This window comes from Cherax quadricarinatus, chromosome 65 (assembly GCF_038502225.1).
Source record: "Cherax quadricarinatus isolate ZL_2023a chromosome 65, ASM3850222v1, whole genome shotgun sequence".
NCBI lineage: Eukaryota > Metazoa > Arthropoda > Malacostraca > Decapoda > Parastacidae > Cherax > Cherax quadricarinatus.
The window spans coordinates 12,091,691-12,118,345 of NC_091356.1; the positions used below are offsets into that span (position 1 = coordinate 12,091,691).

General features: G+C 43.4%; 1 protein-coding gene across 4 annotated transcripts in view; it reads left to right on the forward strand.

The window, feature by feature from the left end:
* Window positions 1–10,678: 10,678 nt before the first annotated feature.
* The window catches only part of LOC128700530 (E3 ubiquitin-protein ligase MARCHF8), a 158,701-nt gene continuing 142,724 nt past the window's right edge, over window positions 10,679–26,655 (forward strand). The window contains exon 1 of one of the 4 annotated variants that reach the window (XM_070098947.1): window positions 10,679–11,019. In XM_070098947.1, the coding sequence (XP_069955048.1) occupies window positions 10,930–11,019 (90 nt within the window). In that variant the 5' untranslated portion in view covers window positions 10,679–10,929. The remainder of the gene's footprint in view (window positions 11,020–26,655) is intronic. The other 3 variants (XM_053793783.2, XM_053793782.2, XM_070098948.1) reach the window with 3 other exon arrangements.

The following is a 26,655-nucleotide window of genomic DNA, read 5'->3' on the forward strand; positions in this document are numbered from 1 at the left end:
ATGATAGTGATGATGATAGTGATGATGATGATAGTGATGATAGTGATGATGGTGATGATGGTGATGATGATGGTGATGTTGATGATCATGATGATGATAATGATGATCATGATGATGGTGATGGTCATGATGATCATAATAATAATAATAATAATAATAATAATAATAATAATAATAATAAAAATAATAATAATAATAATATCTTTATTTCTACAAGTACATGTACAAGGTATACAGTCCTAGCTGACATCAGTGACATACTACTATACAGAAAGCCACTTGTTATGGAGAGCATGTCGGGAAAATTAGGTCAGTTTTGTCCCAGGATGCGACCCACACCAGTCCATAACACCCAGGTACCTATTTTACTGCTAGGTGAACATGGACAGCAGGTGTCTTAAGGAAACATGTCCTAATGTTTCCACCCGTACCGGGGATCGACCGTGGACATCATTGTGTGAGCTGAGTGTATTACCACTCGAGCTAAGGTATGTCTGGAGTATACCTGGAGAGAGTTCCAGGGGTCAATGCCCCCGCGGCCCGGTCTGTGGCCAGGCCTCATGGTGGATCAGGGCCTGATCAACCAGGCTGTTACTGCTAACCGCACGCAATCCAACGTACAAACCACAACCTGGCTGGTCAGGTACTGGCTTTAAGTGCTTGTCTAGTGCCTGCTTGAAGACAGCCAGGGGTCTATTGGTAATCCCCCTTATGTATGCTGGGGGGCAGTTGAACAGTCCTAGGCCCCTGACACTTATTGTGTTGTCTCTTATCGTGCTAGTGGCATCCCTGCTTTTCATTGGGGGGATGTTGCATCGTCTGCCGAGACTTTTGCTTTGATAGGGACTGATTTTCGTGTGCAAGTTTGGTACTAATCCCTCTAGGATTTTCCAGGTGTATATAATCATGTATCTCTCCCTCCTGCGTTCTAGGGAGTACAGGTGGAAGAACTTCAAGTATTCCCAGGAATTGAGGTGTTTTATCTCAGTTAGGTGTGCCGTGAAGGTTCTCTGTACATTTTCTAGGTCAGCAATTTCACCTGCCTTGAAAGGTGCTGTTAGTGTGCAGCAATATTCCAGCCTAGACAGAACAAGCGACCTGAAGAGTGTCATCATAGGCTTGGCATCCCTGGTTCTGAAGGTTCTCATTATCCATCCTGTCATTTTTCTAGCAGATGCGATTGATATAGTGTTATGGTCCTTGAAGGTGAGATCCTCTGACATGATCACTCCCAGGTCTTTGGCAGTTTTTCGTTCTATTGTGGGATTGGAATTTGTTTAATACTCCGATGTAGTTTTAATTTCCTCACGTTTTCCATATCGGTGTAATTGAAATTTCTCATCATTGAACTTCATATTGTTTTCTGCAACCCATTTAAAGATTTGGTTGATGTCCGCCTGAAGTCTTGCAGTGTCTGCAATGGAAGACACTGTCATGCAAATTCGGGTGTCATCTGCAAAGGGAGACACGGTGCTGTGGCTGACATCCCTGTCTATGTCAGATATGAGGATGAGGAACAGAATGGGAGCGAGTACTGTGCCTTGTGGAACAGAACTTCTCGCTATAGCCGCCTCAGACTTTACTCTGTTGACTATTACTCTTTATGTTCTATTTGTTAGAAATTATAGATCCATCTACCAACTTTTCCAGTTATTCCTTTATCAAGCATTTGGTGCGCTATTACACCATGGTCACACTTGTCAAAGGCTTTTGCAAAATCTGTGTACATTACATCTGCATTCTGTTTGTCTTCATGAGCATCCAGGACCTTGTCGTAGTGGTCCAGTTGTTGGGATAGACAGGAGCGACCTGCTCTAAACCCATGCTGCCCTGGGTTGTGTAACTGATGGGTATCTAGATGGGTGGTGATATTGCTTCTTAGAACCCTTACAAAGATTTTTATATGGGATGTTAGCGCTATCGGTCTGTAGTTCTTTGTTATTGCTTTACTGCCACCTTTGTGGAGTGGGGCTATGTCTGTTGTTTTAAGTAACTGTGGGACGACCCCTGTGTCCATGCTCTCTCTCCATAGGATGTTAAGAGCACGTGATAGGGGCTTCTTGCAGTTCTTGATGAACACGGAGTTCCATGAGTCTGGGCCTGGAGCAGAGTTCATGCTAAGGTACAGGTACATAAATACAGTTACACAAATTATCATACATAGTAATATGTATAAATTGCCCAGGTTAACCCCCAAAATCCTATGATACTCCAATACTGAAACTAGCTGGTCTAGTGGCTAACGCGACGGGCTGGAGTTTTGAGACTCTATGACCGTGGGTTCAATCCCGGCCGGGGGTATGGTTTATTTGCAATCGTGTCATTACGATTTCTTGAGTCATGTTGACGGCAGTGAAGGGACTTGAGCTAGAGTTCGTCACGGCCACGCTAGCTGGAGATTCGTCTGTAAAAACTTGCATTTGTGGTCACAGAGGTGCCTGTGCTAACCTTCCTATGGTGTAGAAATATACCTAGTTGGATGAATCTTATTGTGGCTAGCTGGTCTAGTGGCTAACACGACGGTCTGGAGTTTTGAGACTCTATGACCGCGGGTTCAATCCCGGCCGGGGGTATGGTTTGTTTGCAATCGTGTCATTACGATTTCTTGAGTCACTGAAACTATGTACTGTGCCAAAACAAAAGCATTCACATTGCTAAACTCACAAACTAGTATTTAGTCACTTAGCCATAATACCAACTTACCTCATAATTTGCAATATTTTAAAATAAAGAATTAAACTAAGTCTGCCCGAAATGCCTAGCCATGCTAGGAGTTCTAGTGGTACACTCTGTAATCATTATTTAACTACATGTAAACCACACAACAACCAAATTCTGTAAATTCAACATTGTAATCTTTATAGAGAATAAACTTTGAATTTGAATTTGAAAAAAAAATCAGACAAAGCGGCTTATTTCCATTGGGACCCTTGTAATATTTTATTATATGAACCTTAACAGTTAGAACAGCTAAGTAACTCAACTATGTGAAAATCGGTAACAATGAAAGGAGATATGCTAGGAATAAGGTACAACTAGTTATTTACATTAACATTTAAGAGGATCAGCTTACAATAACAGGTACAAGAATGTTAGCTATATAAGAAATCACTCTAAGTAAGCTTATTCAGGTACAGGTACACATAAATACAGTTACTTAAATCATCATATATAGCAGCATATGTGTAGATTATCTAGGATGACCCCAGATTTAGATTTTAGATTTTGCCACTGAAGTGGCTAGTTTATTGTGTACTGCATAGTCCATATCCATCCTGTGGACGGTAGCGCAAGAGCATATGGATACACAAAAGGCCTAGGAACTAGGCCCCAAAAGGGTTAACAGGTGTACATATGGGGTTATATCTATCTATCTATCTATCTATCTATCTATCTATCTATCTATATATATATATATATATATATATATATATATATATATATATATATATATATATATATATATACATCTACAGTTCGGTTATCTGTTACAAGCAAATTTAGGAAATTTGCTTAGTATATATGGTATCTTATTTTCATTAATAAGATATCTTGACCTGTCACATTGGTTATTATACTGCCTGTCTCTGTATTCCTCAATAAATGCACAATTAAGCACATAGTGTTCAAGACAGTGACCATATGCCTGATCACTTAATTTGCATTTAGTTGATTTCCATTGGGGTCCTTGCGGAAAATATATATTACCCAAAGCTGGGTAGGAGTTCCTTTGTAAATAGAATAAGAAACTAGAAATTCCCAGATACATCATGTGACCCACGTTGCCAAGCACCATTAGAGTCAGACACCCACACTTCACCTAAGTTTAGTAACCGGCGTTCCACCAAAACCGTTAAAGAATTAGCCGCAGAGATGAAAAATGGAATGGCTGAAATTGGGGTCCAGTCCCTGGATCCATTATGTACCTCTGTAATCTTTTGAATACCACCCACACGATGGGTATGGGGTGACTATCACCCACAGGATGGGTATAGGGTGCATAATAAAGATATTAAACTAACTAAAAAACTGAAATTGAGCGGATGACAGGTGCCCCTTGATTACCTGGAGAGAGTTCGAGTCAACGCCCCCGCGGCCCGGTCTGTGACAAGTGTCCAGTCGACTAACACCCAGGTACCCATTTTAGAGAGAACGGGGAAAATTTATTACTGATACTCAGGCTAGAGAGAGACGTCCACAGTCAATGAAGGCTGACGCAGAAGTCCTGCAGTTAGCAAATAAATCTTAACTTGTCGTTAGGTGTCCCATAGCTCGACTGAGGTCGTGGGTCGATCCCTGGTACGGGTGGAAACATTAGGACGGGTTTCCTTAAAACACCTGATGTTCATGTTCGCCTATCAACAAAATATGTGAACAGAGTGTTAGTTGACTGGTGTGGGTCGCATCCTGGGGACAAAACTGACCTAATTTGTCCGAAATGCTCTGCATAACAAGGGGCTTTCTATATATTAATATATCTAGGCCAGTATACGTCGTACGAGTATTTGTAGAGATGAAGATCATAATTATTATTATTATTATTATTAGTAGTAGTAGTAGTAGTAGTAATAGTAGTAGTAGTAGTAATAGTAGTAATAGTAGTAGTAGTAGTAGTAGTAGTAGTAGTAGTAGTAGTAGTAGTAGTAGTAGTAGTAGTAGTAGTAGTAGTAGTAGTAAGTAAGTAGTTACATAAAGCTAACGCAACACAATCCATGCATCATCAATTGGAGTTTGTTAATCTTCTTTCCCAGGATGCGACCCATGGCAGTCGACTAAAACCCAGGCACCTACTTACTGCTGGTGAACAGAGGCAGCAGGTGTAAGGAAACGTGTTCAATGTTTCACCCCTGCTGGGAAACGATGGCCCGGTTTCTCATTGTAAGTTAAGGAAGCTATCAATCGACGCTATGTGAAAGAATTATAACGTTTAATGATTATAATTTTTTGCGATGTAATAATGCTAAGTAGGTTTTGCTAAAGACCCATTGTTGTCTCTGTAATCCACTTTTTTGCGCTACAGCTCAATAAACTAACCACTAAGGCGGTGCATCTAACTAAAATAAAATAAGGGTTCCTCTGATAACAGAAAACAAAAATAATTGTTCCCCGTCAGGTCAATCGGACCTCCCCAAGCTTGTCAAAACCCAGACAGAGGCAGATGCTTAAATGCTCCCCATACCCTCCCCACCTGAAAGGGAAGTTGGTGTAAAATCAATTAAATCCATTTACAACACCTGGGTATCTCTACTGAGATAACCAGATATTACACATGTTGTCCATCAACTTGATGGTATTACATACCTCTGATCTGATGAAACTAATGTATGGAGGCCGATGCAAATTGCTAAGTAGGTTGTATATGATAAGGACAAGAGTCCCAAGGGTAAAAAACAAGGAAAATTCGTCACCATTGCTCAGGGCAGGTGCAGAGCGAGACGTCCGAACTCCACAAAGGTCAAGACAGTAGTCTCCCTTTCTTTCTACTTCTTCTTGATAAATTAGACACATGTGCAACATTTGGGTATCTTTAATGAGGAAACGTTTCGCCACACAGCGGCTTCATCAGTCCATACAAAAGAGAAAGGTGAAGAACAGGAGGAATTTGAGGTAATCAGTCCCTCAGACTTGAATCAATGTGATCAGTCCATCAATCTTTGATGAAGCCATTGCGGAGCGAAACGTTTCCTCATTAAAAATACCCAAATGTTGCACATGTGTCTAATTTATCAACTTGTCGGTTCTCTGAATCATTCGTCTACGTTTAATTCTTCTTCTTCTTTCCCTCCTCCTCCGCCTTCTGTTGTTGTTAGTAGGATTTATAATGAGAATAGTGTTAAATAATACTAGAAGTTTGATGAATAAGACAAATGCGAAACATCTGAGAATTATTATTGAGACCTTATGGAGACATTTCTGGCATCAGGGATATTGGTTGTTAAGGGCCTCCCACGGTGCAAGCCGTATTGAACCCTATAACATTCCAGCTCCTGGTGATTATCAAGACACCCATTATTACACTCACAAGGGAAGATAATACAGCTCGTGGACAGTAAGGATTCCATCATTGGAGGACATGCGAGAGCCTGGTAGCTGCTACTGGAAATGACATCAATGTGGAGAAATGTTCAGATATGTAAGTGGCTTTATTTGTACTTTGTACTTACGGTGGCTCGTGGCCTGGTAGGCAGTACTCTCGCTGCACACACTGAGGATTCGTGGTTCGATTCGCTGCAACGGTAGAAACATTGGGCGTGTTTCCTAACACCTGTTGTCCCGTTCATTTAGCAAGCAAGTGTGTTAGTGTTAGTGAAGTGGTGTGGATGGCATCAAGGGACTAACCCTCCGGGATTAAAACCCCCAACAAAATCTTATCTCTTTCTAACATATAATAAAACGTATTGTAACCTTTGCGAGGAAATAAAAAAATGTATTTATTTTTGTATAATTGGCTTTTTGTAGCTAACAATATTTTATTACATGTAAATTATATTATCTTTGCACTGCATAAAAAGAAATAAAAATTTGAATTTGAATGTAGAAGTGAATTATATATATTCGGTATTATTTGGTATCCCCAGAAACAGACCTTATAAGCTATTTCCATTTATTTCGTCCCACTTTTTGTCTTGTTTTCGCTCATAACTCGAGAACGACTCATTCGGTAGGCTTCAACTTTTCAATGGGGCACTCGTGGCTTAGTTGATAGCGCTCCCAGCTCACACACTGAGGGTCCGGGATTGATCCCCGGCATGGGTGAAATGTATATAAACGACAGTCCTTCTATCTGTGCTTTTTTTAAGTACTATTGGTTATAATCATAACCATGATATTTAAAGAGGTGGACCAGTAAGCCAGGGGAAGGCTTCGATCAGAAGGCCAAAAGCTCCAGCTGCGGGTCATCGTATGACTAAGACCCGCGTCAGGGAACACTTGTCCTGTTTCCTGACGAATCTTATCTAACCTAACCTGCCTGAGGGACTGACTACCTCATCTTTTGAATATAGATCTTCATTCTTCCCATTATGTCCTTGTATTGTATTGATAGTCACTGGATGGCGAAACGTCTACAAATAAAGATACCCTGATGTTGCACATGTGTCTAGTTCTCCATCTTTATGTTTCCTTATGACACCTGCTGTCCATGTTCACCTAGCAGTACTTAGGTACCTGGGTGTTAATCGACCGATGTGGGTCGCATCCTGGCGGACAAGATTAACGTAATTTGCCTGAAATATTCTGCATAACCAGAGGCTTTGTATATAGTATGTCAGTGACGTCAGCTATGGTCTGTAATAGTTGTATCATGTACTGGTAGGAATTATTATTATTATTAATTATTATTATTATTATTATTATTATTATTATTATTATTATTATTTATGAGACCCAGATCCCTGGAACACTTGGCATGTTCCCGTGCCCTATGGCCAGGGTTAATTAACTCATCTCAGCATCCTGGAACAGCTGAGATAACCTCCACAATCCTCAGCAGCTGAGCTTCAAACATTCACAAAAGTTGCCAGTTCGACGACGGCGGAGAATGAAAGAGAATAAGTGAAGGATTGACTGTTTTATATGTAAAACAGGGTGGAATTTTTATTCTCGTTAAGTCACTCTTAAATAAATTCCAGTTTACGTCTTCTGAACATCTTCAGAATTCCATGGCTGACGTATCTTAGGTCCAGGATAGTACTTATTAAGTTTGGTTTGTGTGCTGCTTAGTAAAATAGCTAAAAAACTTGGAATCTCTGCCATAAATGGGGAATGGCTCCTCTGACCGGCTTAATAATAATAATAATAATAATAATAATAATAATAATAATAATAATAATAATATCTTTATTTCTACAAGTACATGTACAAGGTATATAGTACTAGCTGACATCATGCTCACGAAGACAAACAGAATGCAGATGTAATGTACACAGATTTTGCAAAAGCCTTTGACAAGTTTGACCATGGTGTAATAGCACACCAAATGCTTGATAAAGGAATAACTGGAAAAGTTGGTAGATGGATCTATAATTTCTAACAAATAGAACATAAAGAGTAATAGTCAACAGAGTAAAGTCTGAGGCAGCTATAACTAGAAGTTCTGTTCCACAAGGCACAGTACTTGCTCCCATTCTGTTCCTCATCCTCATATCTGACATAGACAAGGATGTCAGCCACAGCACCGTGTCTCCCTTTGCAGATGACACCCGAATTCGCATGACAGTGTCTTCCATTGCAGACACTGCAAGACTTCAGGCGGACATCAACCAAATCTTTAAATGGGCTTCAGAAAACAATATGAAAGTCAATGATGAGAAATTTAAATTACTCCGATATGGAAAACTTCATCGAAGCATAAAACAAATTCCAACCACACAATAGAGCGAAAAACTAATGTCAAAGACCTGGGAGTGATTATGTCAGAGGATCTCACCTTCAAGGACCATAACATTGTATCAATCGCATCTGCTAGAAAAATGACAGAATGGATAATGAGAACCTTCAGAACCAGGGATACCAAGCCCATGATGTCACTCTTCAGGTTGCTTGTTCTATCTAGGCTGGAATATTGCTGCACACTAACAGCACTTTTCAAGGCAGGTGAAATTGCAGACCTAGAAAATGTACAGAGAACCTTCACGGCGCGCATAACGGAGATAAAACACCTCAGTTACTGGGAATGCTTGAAGTTCCTAAACCTGTACTCCCTAGAACGCAGGAGGGACAGATACATGATTATATAGTGTTGGAAACTCCTAAAGGGATTAATACCAAACTTGCACACGAAAATCAATCCCTACGAAAGCAAAAGACTTGGCAGACGATGCAACATTCCTCCCTGTGAAAAGCAGGGGTGCCACTAGCACGATAAGAGACAACACAATAAGTGTCAGGGGCCCAAGACCGTTCAACTGCCTTCCAGCATACATCAGGGAGATTACCAATAGACCCCTGGCTGTCTTCAAGCAGGAACTGGACAGGCAACTAAAGTTAGTACCTGACCAGCCGGGTTGTGGTTCGTACGTTGGATGACGTGCGGCCAGCAGTAACAGCCTGGTTGATCAGGCCCTGATCCACCATGAGGCCTGGTCATAGACCGGGCCGCGGGGGCGTTGACCCCTGGAACTCTTTCCAGGTATACTCCAGGTATGCTCCAGTGACATACCATTATACAGAAAGCCGCTTGTTATACAGAACATTTCCTGCAAATTACTGCAGTTTTGTTCCAGGATGCATCCCATACCAGTCTACCAACACCCAGGTACCTATTTTACTGCTAGGTGAACATGGACACGTTCTAATGTTTCCACCCGAACCAGGGATCGAACCACCTCAGTGTGTGAGCTGAGTGGGTTAACAGTCGAGTTAGAACACCTGCTTCAAATCATGACCACTTGTGTGGTTCCCTCAATGCAAGACTCCCTGATAATGGCTGGTATAAGTGCATACTTGACAATTTTATTGAATACAACTGCCTCCCAGCATACATAAGGGGGATTACCAATAGACCCCTGACTGTCTTCAAGAAGGCACTGTACAGGCACCTAAAGTCAGTATCTGACCAGTCGAGCTGTGGTTCGTACGTCGGTTTACGTGTGGCCAGCAGTAACAGCATGGTTGATCAGACCCTGATCCACCACAAGGCCTGGTCACAGACCGGGCTGCGGGGGCGTTGACCCCCAAAACACCCTCATTTATATTTACATTAGGACGTGTTTCCTTAAGGCACCTGCTGTCCATGTTCACCTATCAGTAAAATAGGTACCTGGGTGTTAGTGGACTGGTGTGGGTTGCATCCTGGGACAAAATTGACCTGCCCTAAATACTCTGCATAACAAGGAGCTCTCTATATAGTAGTATGGCATTATTCATGAAGCTAATTTGCATGCCTGGGTGACCCACGCACAATGCGATACAGGCCATTCCCAAAATTTGCTTCTATGTGATAGGTAGACAGACTCCTATGATCACTTACAAATTTTCAACAGTCGTTTTTCCTACTTATTAGAGGATTGTTATATTTAATGGAGTATACTGATGCCATTTTGTCACTTTTAATACCAATATAGAATGGTATTATTTTACCTTGATGCTGGTGAGAGGCTCTTAATGCAAGGAATTGGATTTCTTATCTGAGTCGAATTCCAATGACTCCCACTCTACAGGCGCTATGTGACCCCCTACGGCTTTAGCGCCTTTATAAGGCAATGGTAAATCCGTGAAATGTTAAACAGTCTTAGGGGAATGAGAGGTGATTATGTTTGATCCGAGGAAGGGGAAAGTAGCTATGAAACCTCAGATCAAGAGATCTTAGCCACTGAGGTTGAAGATATTGTTGTGTTGGCTAATGTGGTTATAAGTCTATTTACTACACTATGGTCATTAAGGCTGCATGTCACTTGTTCACCACCAGTAAATAATACTTTAATACCCAAAATAGAGATTAATGTACACTCTGTGCATATACACTGAGATATACACCTCTCATTGTTTATACACAGAGATATATACTTTTAGGCATATATACCCTGATGTCCTGTGCTGAGTGTTGTCAGTGGGAGGGAGGGTGAGGGCGTTAGAGTTGTGCACATGTGATTACCTATTTTACGAGATTACCTAATTTACGATGACCTATTTGTAGCTACAGGAGGAAGAGTTATGGTGGTGGTGTCATCAGTGTTGGCAGTGGTGTTGATGGCACTGGAGGTGTGCCCAGATGGGCTGGGTTGCCACACAGATGTGAGCGCTGGTGTCGCGCACTGGTCTGGTCCCCCAGTGATCAATAGAGTGCTGTGGTGTGACGTGCCTCGCTATGTGCTGCTCCGGGTGCCCTCGGCCACCTAGGTGCTCACGCTAGGTGTGGTGAGGGTGTGCTAGGTGTGGTGAGGGTGTGATGTATGTGTGGTGAGAGGGAGGGAGGCCTGAAGGCCAAGAATGACACTGTCGGAGCTGGGTGTGTGTGTAACATCAGACACCAACGCTAAACGCACAGCAACCGAACCACTGCCACCCGTCCATACTCAGGTACGGTCACTCCTAAATACCAGGACACTCAGAGTATATATACACGCAGAGGTGTCTATTTTAATGTATATACACCAAGAGGTATCGACCTCTCAGCATATATACACATAGAGTTTATATTAATTACTGTTTTACCTATTAAAGTATTCTAAACTGGTGGTGTACAGGTGATGTGCAGCCTTAATGACCCTCGTGTAGTTGATAAGCTTTCAAAACCCCATTAACCAGCCAGGACATTATGTAAACATATGTTCTTTAAAAGGGCGGAAACCTGGAGGCTGCTGTATCACAAGTACGACAGGGGAATGCCAGAGGGTTTTCTAACCACTGACCGGGTTATGATTTGAGCAAAAGATACAACAGGACGACATTTTCCTTCTACATGGCAGCATTACCATCATGGGGGATGGGGTGCCATGATGCCAGTGAGGGACTCATGATCCAGGGAACTAAATCTACCTTTCATGTCCTTTCATCAAATCTAAATCCCTACCATTCAGTTTGATATATATTGGTGTAATAATAGTTCTAGGCCTTTCGTGTTGCAATCATTACATCTTCAGGAGCTTGCAATGTTGCAGAAATTACATTCTTTAACTTTGTGGTCAGAAGGCTCGGCGAACAACCGAAAGGTCCTGGGTTCGACTCTGTGGAGACCTGAGTCTTATACGTAAGTTCCCTGATACCTGCTGCCCTGACACCTGCTGTCCCTATTCAGTAAATAGGTATCTCTTACGGCTTGCTACCAGGAAAAAGGTTCACTTGGTACCTACACTCTGAACAGAAAGGTATACCTGGAGTATACCTGGAATATACCTGGAATATACCTGGAGTATACCTGGAGTATACCTGGAGAGGGTTTCGGGAATCAACGCCCCCGCGGCCCGGTCTGTGATCAGGCCTCATGGTCTTCGAACACAAAGGTACCTACGGCTTCAATACAAAGGTATTTGCATCTTCGATACTAAGGTACCCCACGCCTTCGATATAAAGATACCTACACCTTCAATACAAAGGTACTCACGCCTTCGATACAAAGGTACCTACAACTTTACTTCAGAGGTACCTACACCTTCGTTACAAAGGTATTTACACTTGATACAAAGGTACTTACACCACATTCGATACAAAGGTACCCACACCTTCGATGCAAAGGTACCCACACCTTCGATGCAAAGGTACCCACACCTTCGATGCAAAGGTACCCACACCTTCGATACAAGGGTTACCTGGAGTTGCCTGGAGAGAGTTCCGGGGGTCAACGCCCCCGCGGCCCGGTCTGTGACCAGACCTCCTGGTGGATCAGAGCCTGATCAACCAGGCTGTTACCGCTGGCTGCACGCAATCCAACGTACAAGCCACAGCCCGGCTGGTCAGGTACCGACTTTAGGTGCTTGTCCAGTGCCAGCTTGAAGACTGCCAGGGGTCTATTGGTAACCCCCCTTATGTATGCTGGAAGGCAGTTGAACAGTCTCGGGCCCCTGACACTTATTGTATGGTCTCTTAACGTGCTAGTGACACCCCTGCTTTTCATTGGGGGGATGTTGCATCGTCTGCCAAGTCTTTTGCTTTCATAGGGACTGATTTTCGTGTGCAAGTTCGGTACTAGTTCCTCTAGGATTTTCCAGGTGTATATAATCATGTATCTCTCCCGCCTGCGTTCCAGGGAATACAGGTTCAGGAACCTCAAGCGCTCCCAGTAATTGAGGTGTTTTATCTCCGCTATGCGCGCCGTGAAGGTTCTCTGTACATTTTCTAGGTCAGCAATTTCACCTGCCTTGAAAGGTGCTGTTAGTGTGCAGCAATATTCCAGCCTAAATAGAACAAGCTTCGATACAAAGGTACCAACATCTTCGATACAAATGTACCTACACCTTCAATACAAAGGTACTTACACATTCGATACAAAGGCACCTTCAATACGAAGGTGCCTTCAGAATAGTATAAAGATGAAGATTTATTTCTTCGTAAAGGTTACAGTGTGTAATTACAATTTTGGTTTGTTAAGTACAAAGAAAGTCATGTTGAGGTGCAGAGGAACCTTGTGAGCAGAGGAACCTAGTGAGCAGAGGAACCTTGTGAGCAGAGGAACCTAGTGAGCAGAGGAACCTAGTGAGCAGAGGAACCTTGTGAGCAGAGGAACCTAGTGAGCAGAGGAACCTTGTGAGCAGAGGAACCTAGTGAGCAGAGGAACCTAGTGAGCAGAGGAACCTAGTGAGCAGAGGAACCTAGTGAGCAGAGGAACCTTGTGAGCAGAGGAACCTAGTGAGCAGAGGAACCTAGTGAGCAGAGGAACCTAGTGAGCAGAGGAACCTAGTGAGCAGAGGAACCTTGTGAGCAGAGGAACCTTGTGAGCAGAGGAACCTTGTGAGCAGAGGAACCTTGTGAGCAGAGGAACCTAGTGAGCAGAGGAACCTTGTGAGCAGAGGAACCTTGTGAGCAGAGGAACCTTGTGAGCAGAGGAACCTTGTGAGCAGAGGAACCTTGTGAGCAGAGGAACCTTGTGAGCAGAGGAACCTAGTGAGCAGAGGAACCTTGTGAGCAGAGGAACCTAGTGAGCAGAGGAACCTTGTGAGCAGAGGAACCTTGTGAGCAGAGGAACCTAGTGAGCAGAGGAACCTAGTGAGCAGAGGAACCTTGTGAGCAGAGGAACCTAGTGAGCAGAGGAACCTTGTGAGCAGAGGAACCTTGTGAGCAGAGGAACCTTGTGAGCAGAGGAACCTAGTGAGCAGAGGAACCTTGTGAGCAGAGGAACCTTGTGAGCAGAGGAACTTAGTGAGCAGAGGAACCTTGTGAGCAGAGGAACCTTGTGAGCAGAGGAACCTTGTGAGCAGAGGAACCTTGTGAGCAGAGGAACCTTGTGAGCAGAGGAACCTAGTGAGCAGAGGAACCTAGTGAGCAGAGGAACCTAGTGAGCAGAGGAACCTAGTGAGCAGAGGAACCTAGTGAGCAGAGGAACCTAGTGAGCAGAGGAACCTTGTGAGCAGAGGAACCTTGTGAGCAGAGGAACCTTGTGAGCAGAGGAACCTAGTAAGCAGAGGAACCTTGTGAGCAGAGGAACCTTGTGAGCAGAGGACCCTTGTGAGCAGAGGAACCCTCTTGGACTATTGTCAAGTCACAAGGCGAGAGAGTAAAAAAAAAGCCAGTGTCCCAGGAACGCCAAAATATAGCCATTAGACTCCCAAATGCGGGTTGTTTAAGAATAAATATAAACCAGATCACAACACAATGTTCGAAACGTTCAGAATATTTTAACATGAGGGTTAAATTTTTGTACGACACTCGGTCATTTACTTCTGGGGGGAAAAACAAAACATGGAAAAACCCTTATGCTACAAATTGGCACAAAGCCTCCGTGTTGTGTTTTATGGTTAGAAATAACTTGCTTAGTTTATTCTGCAATGATAGTATTGTTAAACCGTGTGTGTGTGTGTGTGTGTGTGTGTGTGTGTGTGTGAAATATAAGCTTGCACTCTCATAATTCTGCTAAGAACTATGTGCCTGTTGACAGCTACGTGAATAGAGCCTTAGTAACCTTGCCCTTAGCCTTCACCTACCCGGGACTGAAACCGAGTCCTTTGGTTGTGAACCGAGAGCGCTGCCACCTGAGCCACAATCCACCTTTATTTCGGTCACCAGGGAGAGTTGACCACTTTAAAGATATATCAGAAACTTGTGTTTACGTCCAGACTGTCACCTCAGGAACGTAACACCAGAGACACGTACCTTACTATACTGGAAGTACTTCCCTTACTACAAGGAAAATTCCCAACAGAAGTTTCCAAGGGAAGTTCCTTTCCTGAGGGAAGTTCCTTTCCTGAGGGAAGTTCCTTTCCTGAGGGAAGTTCCTTTCCTGAGGGAAGTTCCTTTCATGAGGGAAGTTCCTTTTCTGAGGGAAGTTCCTTTCCTGAGGGAAGTTCCTTTCCTGAGGGAAGTTCCTTTCCTGAGGGAAGTTCCTTTCCTGAGGGAAGTTCCTTTCCTGAGGGAAGTTCCTTTCCTGAGGGAAGTTCCTTTCCTGAGGGAAGTTCCTTTCCCGAGGGAAGTTCCTTTCCCGAGGGAAGTTCCTTTTCTGAGGGAAGTTCCTTTCCTGAGGGAAGTTCCTTTCCCGAGGGAAGTTCCTTTTCTGAGGGAAGTTCCTTTCCTGAGGGAAGTTCCTTTCCTGAGGGAAGTTCCTTTCCTGAGGGAAGTTCCTTTCCTGAGGGAAGTTACTTTCCAGAAGGAAGTTCCTTTCCTGAGGGAAGTTCCTAGTTGTCTTTACTTTCTCAGATTACACTGAATCGCCTCTCGTTTCCTGGGAGTTGTTTCGTTATTTTCCTAATAATAATAATAATAATAATAATAATAATAATAATAATCCTAGGTAGTAGGTTGGTAGACAGCAATCACCCAGGGAGGTACTACCGTCCTGCCAAGTGAGTGTAAAACGGAAGCCTGTAATTGTTTTAAATGATGGTAGGATTGCTGGTGTCTATTTTTCTGTCTCATAAACATGCAAGATTTCAGGTACGTCTTGCTACTTCTACTTACACTTAGGTCACACTACACATACATATATACACACACCCATCTGGGTTTTCTTCTATTTTCTTACTAGTTCTTGTTCTTGTTTATTCCCTCATACCTCCATGGGGAAGTGGAACAGAATTCTTCCTCCGTAAGCCATGTGTGTTGTAAGAGGCGACTAAAATGCCGGGAGCAAGGGGGTAGTAACCCCTTCTCCTGTATATATTACTAAATGTAAAAGGAGAAACTTTCGTTTTTCCTTTTGGGCCACCCCACCTCGGTGGGATCCAGCCGGGTGTTGAAAGAAAGATAATAATAATAATAATAATAATAATAATAATAATAATAATAATAAACATGGAAATGAGAATGTTTTTGTAACAAGTCGCAGCAGACAACAACATAAGTGTCCCTTATACAGCAGTTGCGTGAGTGAATGTTCTTGTTAGTGGTACTCAGAAGATAAGAATAGCCTCCTCTTACCCTCCCTTTACCCCCCCCAAACATGCACACATGCAATCATACACACGAACACGCACTCTCCTGAGTGCGTGTTATTTGTGAACAAAGGTGGACCAGAGAGCTACCTATAAAACAACACAATGTTCACAACGTTCAACATATTTTAATGTGTGTATTTTTTTTTACAACGCTGGAGGGATACAGGGGAATATGATAACGTCATATAAAATACCTAACACTTCCCCGTACAGTATTGAGATGAACTGACAAAGTGTATAGTGACAATGTTCCAGAGATGGGACACTGCAACAAGGCCTCACAATTATAAGTTGAAGACTCAGATGAGTCAAACGGATGTTAGGAAGTATTTCTTCGGTCGTAAAGTTGTCAGGAAGTGGAATAGTCTGGAAAGTAACGTAGTAGAGGCAGGAACCATACATAGTTTCAAGACGAGGTATGATAAAGTTCATGGAGCAGGAAGAGAGAGGACCTATTAGCGATCAGTGAAGAGGGGCCAAGAGCTATGAATCGACCCCTGCAAGCACAAATAGGTGAGTACACACACAGGCAGGAGAGGGAGGGAATGAGGGAGGGAGAGAGGGAGAGAAGAGCAAGAGGAGAAGGGAGGAATAACATGGACGGCACTACAGTGGATAAAGGAATGCTTAACAGAAAGAAAAACAAGTGTTTCTCTGAGAAGAGACATTAGAATGGGTGCATGTGACGAGTGGGGTTCCATAAGGATCAGTACTAATATCAGTCTAATATTATTTCTTATATAGGTGAACATGACAGAATGATAACCATCCCTGCTCGTAGATGTGAAAATAATGACAATACAAACAGGAGAGACCAGGAAAGACCACAAACTCACCTGGACAAGCTGCAGGTCGGGTCTGACAGGTGGCTACTGAAATTTAACCCCAGCAAGTTGGGGTGTCCTGACGATCTGTTGGAGTGTGAGCAGGGTAATATTTAGTGAAGGGATTCAGGGTAACCGGTTAGTTTCATATAGTCGGACTTGAGTCCTGGAAATGGGAAGTACAATGCCTGCACTTTAAAGGAGGGGTTCGGGATATTAGCAGTTTGGAGGGATATGTTGTGTATCTCTATACGTATATGCTTCTAAGCTGTTGTATTCTGAGCACCTCTGCAAAAGCAGTGATAATGTGTGAGTGTGGTGAAAGTGTTGAATGATGATGAAAGTATTATCTTTTTGGGGATTTTCTTTCTTTTTTTTTTGGGTCACCCTGCCTCGGTGGGAGACGGCCGACTTGATGAAAAAAAAAGTGCAAAGATAAAAAAAAACATTGGGGAAAGGGAAAGAAGACCACAGACGGAGTACAGGCTCGGGGAAGGGAGGGTTTGGGGCAAAGGCTATAAACTTAATTCAGAGAGTATTGACCTGGCAGCGGAGGCGTTGACCCCCGGAACACCCTGAAGGTGTACTCCAGCTATGAAAGAACAGCCACTCATTCCTCCCTCCCCTTTTTATTTCACATATAATGTGAAGATATCACAAACGTTACTAAGGAAGATTTGAGACAATACGTAGAGCTGTGTTAAGCTCTATCAGGACCTGGGGGGTGAGCAGTGTACTGAGCATATCGCCTGAGGCGCACACCAAACTAATATCTGCAGCAACAAATGAGCGTCTAACAAGGAGTCATTCACGACACTTGATGCGACGCATGTCAGGCCCATACTGGAGTATGCACCACCAGTGTGGAACCCACAATTAGCCAAACATATCAATAAACTGGAGAAAGTGCAGAGATTTGCAACGTGATTAGTCCCATAGTTAAGGGGTGCACCCTCATATGAGAGTTCAAAGGAGCTATACCTAGTGAAAATAGAAGAAAAAGGAATAGAGGGGATAGATAACGTACCGGATAATGTGAGGGATTCATAGGGTGGGCTGGGACAGATCGTTCTAGAGGCGGGAAACAGGTACACAAGGGCACATCTTGAAGTTGAAAAGATAGGCGAGTCGCGGGAACACTAATTATTTCTTCAGCCTTAAATTGGTCAGGAAATGGCGCGATGTAGACTGTGGAAGCAGGATCCATACACAGCTTTAAGAAGAGGCAAAATAAGGAAGTCGGGACAGAGTTTGAACCTAGGAGTAACCAGAGAAAAGACGGGACCAGGAGCTAAAACTCGGCCCCCAGCAACCACATATAAGTAAATACACAGATGCGAGTACACACACACACACACACACAAACACTTCTGATTACCTCCCATTCTCTAGGCACTGTGTAACCCATACTGATTTAGCGCTTCCCTGAATATTATTAAATAAAAGGTAGCATCGAATTGCGTCTGAAAGTGACTTAATTTCTGCCCGAAGTTGATAAGACACGTGTGTAATACTTGGGTGTCTCTACTGCGGAGACGTTTCACCCACCAGTGACCTTATCAGTCTAATATTGAGCATAATACTGGAGACGATAGAAGACGTGAAGTGGCTGTCTGAGGTGATCAGCCCCTCAGTCTCGATGAATCAAGGCTGAGGGACTGATCCCCCAAACTACTACTAGTACTACACGTCTCCAGTATTCTTCTTTGCCACTACTGGGCAAAACGTCTCCACAATAAAAATACCCGAGTGGTGCACATGTGTCTGAGTCGTCTACCAAAGACTTCTCATTTTCACGTTTAAATCCAAAACACATGAACGTCATTATAACGTAAAGAAATATTGCCATAATAAACAGTATCAACCAAATATTATGATCTGTCTTACATACTTTGTAGGGCAGAGGTTGACAACCTTGTTCAAAATGGTGCCAAGTACCGACAAGTTGAAGATTAAGGGGCACGTCAGTTCCCATGTCTTCAAATATGATATTTTTCAACTATAATCTGTTTAGCGCTTCCCCCTTGATTATAATAATAATAATAATAATAATCAACTATAATCTACCTCGTCTATAATTACAGTCGCATTTCCTTTGTTTCGTAAGGTGAAGTCTGGGATGTCTCCTAAATTCATGGTATAACTTAACAAATCTTCGAGGACAATTGTGTTGCAGAGGTGTGAGCTCTGCAACACAAGTGTTCTCAAATATTTGTTATGCCATGAATTTAGGACGGATCCTTAACTTCACGTTACGAAAGCAGATAAAGCAAATGTGATAGTAATTATAGACGAGGTAGATTATAGGGGAAAAATAAACATGATATAAGTCTCATCTGAACAGTACTAAGATATATCTCGTACCTGCTTGACAGCAGACGTTGCAGAACTTTGCTTCTTCAGATACAGAGGGAACAGTAGTAGTGGAATCGAGATGAAGATCTGCCATACAGAATGGAAGATGTCCTGCTGTACCAAGGTGCTGTTGTGCGGTATATTTAAGGATACAGCAGCTGTTTCCCCTGTGTCTTAATCTTCAACTTGTTCAGCCTAGGGGCCATGGCCCATGGCTGTCATCGCATGACGGGCCACACCTATCGTCATAATTAATAGAGATAATAATACATAGTAAGCTTCAACATATATTTAACATCATTTGACTAAGGGGCCCGTGGGCAGGATTCGGCCCACGGGCCCCTAGGCTAAATGATGTTAAATATATGTCAGAGTTTAGCATGTATTATTAACTATATTAACTATGGCGATAGGTGTGGCCCGTCATGCGCTGACAGACATGGGCCATGGCCCCTAAACGGAACAAGGGTGCCGACCCCAGTAACCTAGACCTTGCTAGTTCCACACTGAACCTAGAACCTAAATCTCCAGCAAATTACACACCTCGAGTCACATTATCAGAAACCCAGTTTTAGAAAACCAAATTAAACCTTTTTCATGAACATTCTAGGTAATACATTAGTACTGTAATCACGAGGAAACCTGAATACATCAATACACTACTGTATTTATCTGCAACAAAATACAGGGAGTAAAATACTGTGGTTTAAATAATTACACGAACATCAGTGCTTAGTGGGGTTCGAATCTTTATTTCCCCCCCTCCAAAAAAAAGGCTTATACTGGTTATAAAGACAGTCCCACTGACCCCCAAAAAGGCTTATATTGATTACAAAAACAGTCCCCCTCCCCCCCCTAAAAAAAAATGACGAATTGGAGACTAAACAAGCAGCTTCCGTATTACGCAGCGCAATCCGGATATACCGATCTTAGAATTACTTAACAACGCAAAGTTCAAGTGGGACAACTTACATGTGCAGTTAAGTATATGTTAATGTGAAGGGTCTGGTTATTATATTATTGGGTGACTAACATGCAGTGATGATTATTATGTTAAAATCATTCAACGTAATAATCGACCAATAATCGATCAATGGAATGGTCATTTAACGCATTAATCAAACAGTGGAATAATTCAACACAATAACTGCTCAACGCAGCAGTTCACCAGTTCAGTCGATCAACGCAATGATTGATCAGTGAAATAAACATTCAACACAGTCATTGATCAATGAAATAATCAACGCAATAATTGATCTGTGTCTTTGTCTTGTAGCCAGTACCTTTGTCTTGTAGCCAGTACCTTTGACTTGTAGCCAGTACCTTTGACTTGTAGCCAGGGCTTTTGTCTTGTAGCCAGTACCTTTGACTTGTAGCCAGTACCTTTGTCTTGTAGCCAGGGCTTTTGTCTTGTAGCCAGTACCTTTGTCTTGTAGCCAGTGCCTTTGTCTTGTAGCCAGTGTCTTTGTCTTGTAGCCAGTGCCTTTATCTTGTAGCCAGTGCCTTTGTCTTGTAGCCAGTGTCTTTGTCTTGTAGCCAGTGCCTTTATCTTGTAGCCAGTGCCTTTGTCTTGTAGCCAGTGCCTTTATCTTGTAGCCAGTGCCTTTGTCTTGTAGCCAGTGCCTTTGTCTTGTAGCCAGTGCCTTTGTCTTGTAGCCAGTGCCTTTGTCTTGTAGCCAGTGCCTTTGTCTTGTAGCTAGTGCCTTTGTCTTGTAGCCAGTGCCTTTGTCTTGTAGCCAGTGCCTATGTCTTGTAGCCAGTACCTTTGTTTTGTAGCCAGTGCCTTTGTCTTGTAGCCAGTACCTTTGTTTTGTAGCCAGTACCTTTGTTTTGTAGCCAGTGCCTTTGTCTTGTAGCCAGTACCTTTGTTTTGTAGCCAGTACCTTTGTCTTGTAGCCAGTGCCCTTGTCTTGTAGCCAGTACCTTTGTCTTGTAGCCAGTACCTTTGTCTTGTAGCCAGTACCTTTGTCTTGTAGCCAGTACCTTTGTTTTGTAGCCAGTACCTTTGTCTTGTAGCCAGTGAATTTGTCTTGTAGCCAGTACCTTTGTTTTGTAGCCAGTACCTTTGTCTTGTAGCCAGTACCTTTGTCTTGTAGCCAGTACCTTTGTTTTGTAGCCAGTACCTTTGTCTTGTAGCCAGTACCTTTGTCTTGTAGCCAGTACCTTTGTTTTGTAGCCAGTACCTTTGTCTTGTAGCCAGTACCTTTGTCTTGTAGCCAGTGAATTTGTCTTGTAGCCAGTACCTTTGTTTTGTAGCCAGTGCCTTTGTCTTGTAGCCAGTACCATTGTCTTGTAGCCAGTACCTTTGTCTTGTAGCCAGTACCTTTGTTTTGTAGCCAGTGCCTTTATCTTGAAGCCAGTGAATTTGTCTTGTAGCCAGTGCCTTTGTCTTGTAGCCAGTGCCTTTGTTTTGTAGCTAGTGCCTTTGTCTTGTAGAGAGTACCTTTGTCTTGTAGCCAGTGTCTTTGTCTTGTAGCCAGTGCCTTTGTCTTGTAGCCAGTGCCTTTGTCTTGTAGAGAGTACCTTTGTCTTGTAGCCAGTGTCTTTGTCTTGTAGCCAGTGCCTTTGTCTTGTAGAGAGTACCTTTGTCTTGTAGCCAGTGTCTTTGTCTTGTAGCCAGTGCCTTTGTCTTGTAGCCAGTGAATTTGTCTTGTAGCCAGTACCTTTGTCTTGTAGCCAGTGTCTTTGTCTTGTAGCCAGTGCCTTTGTCTTGTAGCCAGTGAATTTGTCTTGTAGCTAGTGCCTTTGACTTGTAGCCAGTGCCTTTGTCTTGTAGCCAGTGCCTTTGTCTTGTAGCCAGTGCCTTTGTCTTGTAGAGAGTACCTTTGTCTTGTAGCCAGTGTCTTTGTCTTGTAGCCAGTGCCTTTGTCTTGTAGCCAGTGCCTTTGTCTTGTAGCCAGTGCCTTTGTCTTGTAGCCAGTGCCTTTGTCTTGTAGCCAGTGCCTTTGTCTTGTGGCCAGTGCCTTTGTCTTGTAGCCAGTGCCTTTGTCTTGTAGCCAGTGCCTTTGTCTTGTAGAGAGTACCTTTTTCTTGTAGCCAGTGCCTTTGTCTTGTAGCCAGTGCCTTTGTCTTGTAGCCAGTGCCTTTGTCTTGTAGAGAGTACCTTTGTCTTGTAGCCAGTGCCTTTGTCTTGTAGCCAGTGAATTTGTCTTGTAGCCAGTACCTTTGTCTTGTAGCCAGTGTCTTTGTCTTGTAGCCAGTGCCTTTATCTTGTAGCCAGTGCCTTTGTCTTGTAGCCAGTGAATTTGTCTTGTAGCCAGTGCCTTTGTCTTGTAGCCAGTGCCTTTGTCTTGTAGCCAGTGTCTTTGTCTTGTATCCAGTGTCTTTGTCTTGTAGCCAGTGCCTTTGTCTTGTAGCCAGTGCCTTTGTCTTGTAGCCAGTGCCTTTGTCTTGTAGCCAGTGCTTTTGTCTTTTAGCCAGTGTCTTTGTCTTGTAGAGAGTGAATTTGTCTTGTAGCCAGTGTCTTTGTCTTGTAGCCAGTGCCTTTGTCTTGTAGCCAGTGCTTTTGTCTTGTAGCCAGTGAATTTGTCTTGTAGCCAGTGCCTTTGTCTTGTAGCCAGCGCCTTTGTCTTTTAGCCAGTGTCTTTGTCTTGTAGCCAGCGCCTTTGTCTTTTAGCCAGTGTCTTTGTCTTGTAGCCAGTGTCTTTGTCTTGTAGCCAGTGTCTTTGTCTTGTATCCAGTGTCTTTGTCTTGTAGCCAGTGCCTTTGTCTTGTAGCCAGTGCCTTTGTCTTGTAGCCAGTGCCTTTGTCTTATAGCCAGTGAATTTGTCTTGTAGCCAGTGCCTTTATCTTGTAGCCAGTGCCTTTGTCTTGTAGCCAGTGCCTTTGCCTTGTAGCCAGTGCCTTTGTCTTGTAGCCAGTGCCTTTGTCTTGTAGCCAGTGCCTTTGTCTTGTAGCCAGTGCCTTTGTCTTGTAGCCAGTGCCTTTGCCTTATAGCCAGTGCCTTTGTCTTGTAGCCAGTGCCTTTGTCTTGTAGCCAGTGCATTTATCTTTTAGCCAGTGCCTTTGTCTTGTAGCCAGTGAATTTGTCTTGTAGTCAGTGCCTTTGTCTTGTAGCCAGCGCCTTTGACTTTTAGCCAGTGTGTTTGTCTTGTAGCCAGTGTCTTTGTCTTGTAGAGAGTACCTTTGTCTTGTAGCCAGTGTCTTTGTCTTGTAGCCAGTGCCTTTGTCTTGTAGCCAGTGCCCTTATCTTGTAGCCAGTGCCTTTGTCTTATAGCCAGTGAATTTGTCTTGTAGGCAGTACCTTTGTCTCGTAGCCAGTGTCTTTGTCTTGTAGCCAGTGCCTTTGTCTTGCAGCCAGTGCCTTTGTCATGTAGCCAGTGCCTTTGTCTTGTAGCCAGTGCCTTTGTCTTGTAGCCAGTGCCTTTGTCTTGTATCCAGTGCCTTTGTCTTGTAGCCAGTGCCTTTATCTTGTAGCCAGTGCCTTTGTCTTGTAGCCAGTGAATTTGTCTTGTAGCCAGTACCTTTGTCTTGTAGCCAATGTCTTTGTCTTGTAGCCAGTGCCTTTGTCTTGTAGCCAGTGTCTTTGTCTTGTAGCCAGTACCGTCGTCTTGTAGCCAGTGTCTTTGTTTTGTAGCCAGTACCTTTGTCTTGTAGCCAGTGTCTTTGTCTTGTAGCCAGTACCTTTGTCTTGTAGCCAGTGTCTTTGTTTTGTAGCCAGTGTCTTTGTCTTGTAGCCAGTGTCTTTGTCTTGTAGCCAGTGCCTTTGTCTTGTAGCCAGTGTCTTTGTCTTGTAGCCAGTGTCTTTGTCTTATAGCCAGTGCCTTTGTCTTGTAGCCAGTGTCTTTGTCTTGTAGCCAGTACCTTTGTCTTGTAGCCAGTGTCTTTGTTTTGTAGCCAGTGTCTTTGTCTTGTAGCCAGTACCGTCGTCTTGTAGCCAGTGTCTTTGTTTTGTAGCCAGTACCTTTGTCTTGTAGCCAGTGTCTTTGTCTTGTAGCCAGTACCTTTGTCTTGTAACCAGTACCTTTGTCTTGTAGCCAGTGTCTTCGTCTTGTAGCCAATGTCTTTGTCTTATAGCCAGTACCTTTGTCTTGTAGCCAGTACCTATGTCTTGTAGCCAGTACCTTTGTCTTGTAGCCAGTGTCTTTGTCTTGTAGCCAGTGCCTTTGTCTTGTAGCCAGTGTCTTTGTCTTGTAGCCAGTGTCTTTGTCTTGTAGCCAGTACCTTTGTCTTGTAGCCAGTGTCTTTGTCTTGTAGCCAGTGTCTTTGTCTTGTAGCCAGTACCGTCGTCTTGTAGCCAGTGTCTTTGTTTTGTAGCCAGTACCTTTGTCTTGTAGCCAGTGTCTTTGTCTTGTAGCCAGTACCTTTGTCTTGTAACCAGTACCTTTGTCTTGTAGCCAGTGTCTTTGTCTTGTAGCCAATGTCTTTGTCTTATAGCCAGTACCTTTGTCTTGTAGCCAGTACCTATGTCTTGTAGCCAGTACCTTTGTCTTGTAGCCAGTGTCTTTGTCTTGTAGCCAGTACCTTTGTCTTGTAACCAGTACCTTTGTCTTGTAGCCAGTGTCTTTGTCTTGTAGCCAGTACCTTTGTCTTGTAGCCAGTGTCTTTGTCTTGTAACCAGTACCTTTGTCTTGTAGCCAGTGTCTTTGTCTTGTAGCCAGTGTCTTTGTCTTGTAACCAGTACCTTTGTCTTGTAGCCAGTGTCTTTGTCTTGTAGCCAGTGTCTTTGTCTTGTAACCAGTACCTTTGTCTTGTAGCCAGTGTCTTTGTCTTGTAGCCAGTGTCTTTGTCTTGTAACCAGTACCTTTGTCTTGTAGCCAGTGTCTTTGTCTTGTAGCCAGTGTCTTTGTCTTGTAGCCAGTGTCTTTGTCTTGTAACCAGTACCTTTGTCTTGTAGCCAGTGTCTTTGTCTTGTAGCCAGTGTCTTTGTCTTATAACCAGTACCTTTGTCTTGTAGCCAGTGTCTTTGTCTTGTAGCCAGTACCTTTGTCTTGTAGCCAGTACCTTTGTTTTGTAGCCAGTGTCTTTGTCTTGTAGCCAGTGCCTTTGTCTTGTAGCCAGTACCTTTGTTTTGTAGCCAGTGCCTTTGTCTTGTAGCCAGTACCTTTGTTTTGTAGCCAGTGCCTTTGTCTTGTAGCCAGTACCTTTGTTTTGTAGCCAGTGCCTTTGTCTTGTAGCCAGTACCTTTGTTTTGTAGCCAGTACCTTTGTTTTGTAGCCAGGACCTTTTCTCAAGATTTTTCATCAACATGGGCAATCTATGTAGCTTATTTAGCGCATATTATACATCAGAGAGAGAGAGAGAGAGAGAGAGAGAGAGAGAGAGAGAGAGAGAGAGAGAGAGAGAGAGAGAGAGAGAGAGAGAGAGAGAGAGAGAGAGAGAGAGAGAGAGGTGCTTGTTACTTGTGTTCGGCTACGTCTCTCAGAGGAACGGTGAGGCACTGGTGTGACATTTGAAGATGTTTATTGAGGAAACGTTTCGCCAGCCAGTGTCTTCCTGAGTCGAAGACAGAAATGTGCAAGATGTTGCACGTGTGTGTTGCAGTCTTCAACTTGTGGGTTTTCTAAGCCACTGCATCACTGTCTCAGAAGTGTTGAAGATCCGAGTTTATGTTTGTGCTGTTTGTAACGTACTTAATATAAAGCTGTGTGTGTGTGTGTGTGTGTGTGTGTGTGTGTGTGTGTGTGTGTGTGTGTTTGTGTGTGTGTGTGTGTGTGTGTGTGTATGTGTGTGTATGTGTGTGTCTGTGTGTGTGTGTGTGTGTTTGTGTGTTTGTGTGTGTGTGTGTGTGTGTGTGTATGTGTGTGTGTGTGTGAGTGTGTGTATGTGTGAGTGTGTGTGTGTGTATGTATGTGTGTGTGTGTGTGTGTGTGTGTGTCTGTGTGTGTGTGTGTGTGTGTGTGTGTGTGTGTGTGTGTATGTGTGTGTGTGTGTGTCTGTGTATGTGTGTGTGTGTGTGTGTGTGTGTGTGTGTGTGTGTGTGTGTGTGTGTGTGTGTACTCACCTATTTGTACTCACCTATTTGTGGTTGCAGGGGTCGAGTCCTAGCTCCTGGCCCCGCCTCTTCACCGGTTGCTACTAGACCCTCTCTCTCCCCGCTCCATGAGCTTTATCAAACCTCGTCTTAAATCTGTGTATGGTTCCTGCCTCCACTACGTCATTTTCTAGGCTATTCCACTGCCTTACAACTCTATGACTGAAGAAATACTTCCTACTATCTCTCTGACTCATTTGTGTCTTCAACTTCCAATTGTGGCCTCTTGTTTCTGTGTCCCCTCCCTGGAACATCCTGTCCTTGTCCACCTTGTCTATTCCACGCAGTATTTTATATGTCGTTATCATGTCTCCCCTGACCCTCCTGTCCTCCAGTGTCGTCAGGCCGATTTCCCTTAATCTTTCTTCATAGGACATTCCCCTTAGCTCTGGAACTAACCTTGTTGCAAACCTTTGTACTTTCTCTAGTTTCTTGACGTGTGTGTATGTGTGTGTGTGTGTGTCTGTGTATGTGTGTGTGT